The following is a 4,474-nucleotide window of genomic DNA, read 5'->3' on the forward strand; positions in this document are numbered from 1 at the left end:
GGGAGGCACTGCCAAGCATCCTATGCACGGGAGAGCAGAAAATCTGATGCAGACCGTTTTTGTGTCTTTTGCTTTAGGAAAATGCAAAGCTGGTAGAGTGAATTAATTCTGAGACAGACAATAGAACGGGGCCCCGGGCAGGGTCATTCAGGAGACACAACTTTTTCCTTGGAGCTTTTAGCAGAAGCAACTCCGTTCTGAACCCTCAAAACTTCTGAAACTTTTCCTGGAAGACACCTTGTCTCTGCTCTGAGAGCAATTAGAGAAAGCATCCAACTTTCCAGAACTTCCTGAAAAGCAGCCTTTATATCTGAAAGAGGGCTCCTTGACCATGGCTGCTGGGCTCTGACTCTGTGGATCCAGCTCATCAGGACATGTGTGTGATGAGGGGAGACACTTCCACAAGGGAAAATGCTGTTAGTGGCCTTACTTCTGGCCTCTGTTTCTCTTCACCTCCTAAACAGATGTGATTTCACAAATGCCATAGAATATTGTTTTCCTAAACTCCTTTCTACCTCCTCCCACTAAATAATCATATTCTCGAAAAGGGGCAACCCAATGAAAAAAATTAGGTCTTAATGTGGGGTAACTTCTGAGCTGGGGGAACAGGCAGCAGCTGCATTTTAGGAATTTGCTCTTCTAATTATCCACATCCTAAGATTTAAAACAAAAGTCAACACTAGTCTGTGCTGTTAGCTAATTGTCAGACAACAAATACGCTTCAGCCAGAAAAATCCCCACTGAGTCTGGGCGGCTGATTTCTCAGGCAGCAAATGGAAGCTTGGGCTGTTGCCCCCGGCTCTCTGATCAAGCTCCCCCTCCATGGACCCTGTGGGCCCAGCATGTGTGTAGGGGGTGGGAGCGATGGAGAGGTGCAGACACCCTCACAATTTTAGGCAGCTGCACACCCATCCAGGGATACCACACCAGCATAATTTACCCCATACCTCCCAGCCAGGGTGTTCCCAGACTCAATGAACAATTTGGGGGCATTGTTTACAAATCAATTTCCCCTCTAAATAGGCTGTTATAAGAGTGGACCCCTCTGCTTGCCCAGCGTAGGCCCACCTGTCACTGGGACTTCCTAGCCAGTGGTCACACTGTATTGATCTTTTTAATCCCCTCTCTTTGAAACACAGAGCCAGCTGATGTGGAGTTCCTCAAAAGAAAGACTCTCCCACCGCCCCTACCTCTACAGGTAGCTGCATATCCGGGGCTAATTCTTCAGTAAAAAGTCTTAATTGGCTTATGGGGAGCCTGAAAGATCTCCCTTGTGTTTACAAGGTGAAAGGAAATGATGGCTCTCAAATGCCGTAGTCTGTCTTTATCCAGTTCTTGGTGGAAATCAGGTGCATTTTATTTTTTAATTGTTTTTGAAACAGGACTGGGGGTTTGAACGTGGGTGGGGACAGTGTTTCACTAAAGTGTTGAGCAGCCAGGGGAAGGGAAGAAAAGCCCCAGAGACACCAACATTAGGAAAGAAACTTGGTGACATTATTTTTTTTAATTTAGTTTTTATTTACACGAAACATCTGCAGTACAAAAATGTAAACTTTGATAGCTCATAATAATAGAATAAACTCTATATGTACAAAAATACATTTTCATATGAATGAAGCATCTTGAATAAATTAAAGCACTCTCCAGCCCAGTGCCTGAATAGCTACGCAAGAGTCTCGGGTTCTTCCTAGAGCAAGCCTGCAGTGGTGGGGGTCGGGATCCATAATGTATGAAGCCCACTCCTTGTCTCTCCTTTTTAAGCCTTTTCATTGTATTGTCAACCGGCTCAAACCGAATTTTCATGCTCGTTTTTCTTCATTAGAGTTCTACAAATTGTAAAATTGACTTTTCACCTCGTCTTCAGGGGCTGAGCTGTCCCTTTTCTAAATCACACTGAAGTGGTGGCTGGGGTCAGCTCTGAGCCAGCCACAAAGGAGGTTTTGTGGAGTTCAGAAAGTGCAAAAGGAAAGGCCGTCTAGGGGCGGCCAGGAGGGGCCCAGGGCTGAGGGCTGGAGAAGCAGACCAATGGGCAGCCACTGCGAGGGTGCAGCGACCTAACAAGCGGCTCAGGTATCCCCCACCCCTTTAAAGCTCCCGCTTCCTCCCTCTGCCTGGACCGGGGGTCCCGAGGCCGCAGCTGGGCCCAGACTACGGCCCGTCGCCTGGGGGAGGGGGAAGGTAACGGTATTCAAAAGGAGCCCTAATGGTAAGGAATGAAACAGGGTGTCGTGTGGAGCAAATCTTTGGGCAGGCCAGGGAAAGAGAAAAGGGGATCGCCGGGGCCATAGGTGAAGTCTTCGGAGGCGGCGGGGCTACTGGGGTCAGAGAGTGGCGAGGCCGCAGCGGCGCAGGGGGAGGCGGCGGCACCAGAGCCCCAGGACTCGGCGTCGCTGGCGGGGCTCGGGGGCCCGGGCAGGCAGGGGACGCACTGCGGCGGCAGGAGGCGCTCCCGGGCACCGCCCCCGGGCAGCCCTTGGTCAGCTAGGCGCAGAGTCTCGGCCAGAGCCCAGATGTAGTTGTAGGCGAAGCGCAGCGTCTCGATCTTGGTGAGTTTTGTGTCGTCGGGGAAGGAGGGCAGCACGCTGCGCAGCGCGTCCAGCGCCGCATTCAAGTTGTGCATGCGGTTGCGCTCGCGGTCGTTGGCCTTGACGCGCCGGCTCCTGCGCAGCGAGTGCAGCAGCGCCTCGGAGCGCACCCGCGCTCGGCCCCTGCGCCTCCGCCGCTCCTGCTCGTCGTCCTGCACCCGAGGAGTGTCTGACGCCCCGGGAATCCCGGGTGCGCCCCTGCGGACAGGCACGGGCGGCCCCGATGCGGACGCGGGCGGTTGGAGTCTGGCACAGTCCTCCTCGTCGGTGAGGAAGCCGGACAGGTCGCTGGTGCTGGTGCTGCTGTTGCTGCTGGCGCAGTCGAGATCCGAGAGGCAGGTCTCCAGAGGAGCTGGCATCCTGGCGTTGTGCAGTACCGACGGACAGATAAGAGGGCGCTCAGAGGGCAGGAGCCCGGGCAGGGCCGCCGGGGCGCACCTACGTTCCGGGCAGCCCAGGCCTACTGTGTGCCGGCTGTAGGCACCAAGGCCTGAAAGGGCGCAGGGGCACACCGGGAACTTGGCCTCAGCTCCTTGCCTCGCCTGCAGGGGCCCCGCTCCAGCCGGTCTCCCGAGTGATCTCGCCGGCGATCAGATCAGCTCGTGTGAGTACCGAGAGTGGCACACGACCGGCCTCAGGACTCCTTAAGTACTGGGCGCAACAATGGGAGCCCCCCTTCCCAGCCACCTCCGCCCCCGAGGCAGCCCCCTTGAATGGAGCTTGGCGGCAGGTCAGCCCCGTGCGGCGCCCGGGTATTTGCATAATTTATGCTCGCGGGGGGCCATCCCACCCCTCCCCCCTCCCGGAGCGTGCCCGTAATTACCGCGGGCCAATCGGCTGAGTCCCGCGGCCCCGGGAGCCGTCTCCGGGCTAAGCCAGCTCGGGCGTCTCCAGGCAGTGAAACGATAGGCGGGGGCGGCGGGCGATTAGCGACCGAGGCACGCTCCTCCCGGGCCGGCCAGGCGCCTCTCGCTGGGTTGGGGATGCAGAGGCGGGGCGCTGGCCGGAAAGTCAGAGCGGCGCAGCGAGTTGCGGAAACCTGGAGCCGGCTGGGAACGCGGGTTCTCTCCCTCACTCTGGCTGCTGAGTGGCCGCATGGCTTCGTGCTAGTGATTTGACTTCGTTTTCCCTGTATGTAAAATAGGGCACAGATCTATCCTGTGTAGGATGATGTGAAATGATGTTCGTGAGAACCTTGGTAGGGCGTTTTTGTAACGGAGCGCCCGATAAATGGTAGTGACATGCAGCGCCCTGGGAACCCGGGGAAAACCCTTTTTAAAAAGACCAGAGTGACCAGGTGTGGCTCCAAAGGTAGAAGGCAGAAATAGGCTGCCTTGGTCCTCCTAGGTTGGTAAGAAATAGGGCAATAGCTCTATTGACCTTCACCGAGGGTCGGGTGAATGGCGCGCTTTGGCAGCCCTGCGGCAAGGAAAGAATGGATAGTTTCTCAAGTTAGGTGGAGCCTTGGCCAACCCCCCTATAACTCTCCAACCCCCAACACTGTCTGAAGACTCTTAAAGTAACAGAAGCCTGCGAATCTCCTCTCTGGAGGTGGAGGGTGGGCCTCTTCCGCCCCCTCCCGCACCCCCTCCACCGGCACCCGTTTGTGCTGTGTCTCTTGGAGCGGTGCTTGCAGCCTCTGAGGCCCCCTGAGGTTCCAGCAGCGAGGCTTTCCAGGCCCAGGAGTGAGGACAGCAAGCAGTCGGTGGAGCCCCTCTCCCCCATCTCTTTCTCCGCTTAGTGATCTAAAAGCGCCTATTTCAGTGAAAGGTTTGCACTCTGCATGTCTCGAGTAGCTTCTCTCTGGTCACCAGTGCTCACTCTGGAGCAGCAGAGGCCCAGACACCCCCAACTTTGTGCTTAGGGGAAAACAGTCACTAAGGAGCAGC

General features: G+C 55.9%; 1 protein-coding gene across 1 annotated transcript; it reads right to left on the reverse strand.

Moving 5' to 3' along the window:
• Nucleotides 1–2,128: 2,128 nt before the first annotated feature.
• NEUROG1 (neurogenin 1) lies at nucleotides 2,129–2,944 on the reverse strand. The gene has a single exon (XM_031441054.2). It carries the CDS (start codon nucleotides 2,942–2,944, stop codon nucleotides 2,201–2,203), a length of 744 nt encoding a protein of 247 aa, XP_031296914.1. The 3' UTR covers nucleotides 2,129–2,200.
• Between the last annotated feature and the right edge of the window lie 1,530 nt (nucleotides 2,945–4,474).

Source organism: Camelus dromedarius, chromosome 3 (assembly GCF_036321535.1).
Source record: "Camelus dromedarius isolate mCamDro1 chromosome 3, mCamDro1.pat, whole genome shotgun sequence".
NCBI classification, from domain to species: Eukaryota; Metazoa; Chordata; class Mammalia; order Artiodactyla; family Camelidae; genus Camelus; species Camelus dromedarius.

Coding starts and splice junctions, on each gene's coding strand:
- NEUROG1 (XM_031441054.2), bottom strand. CDS start 2,944: ATGCCAGCTCCTCTGGAGACCTGCCTCTCGGATCTCGACTGCGCCAGC.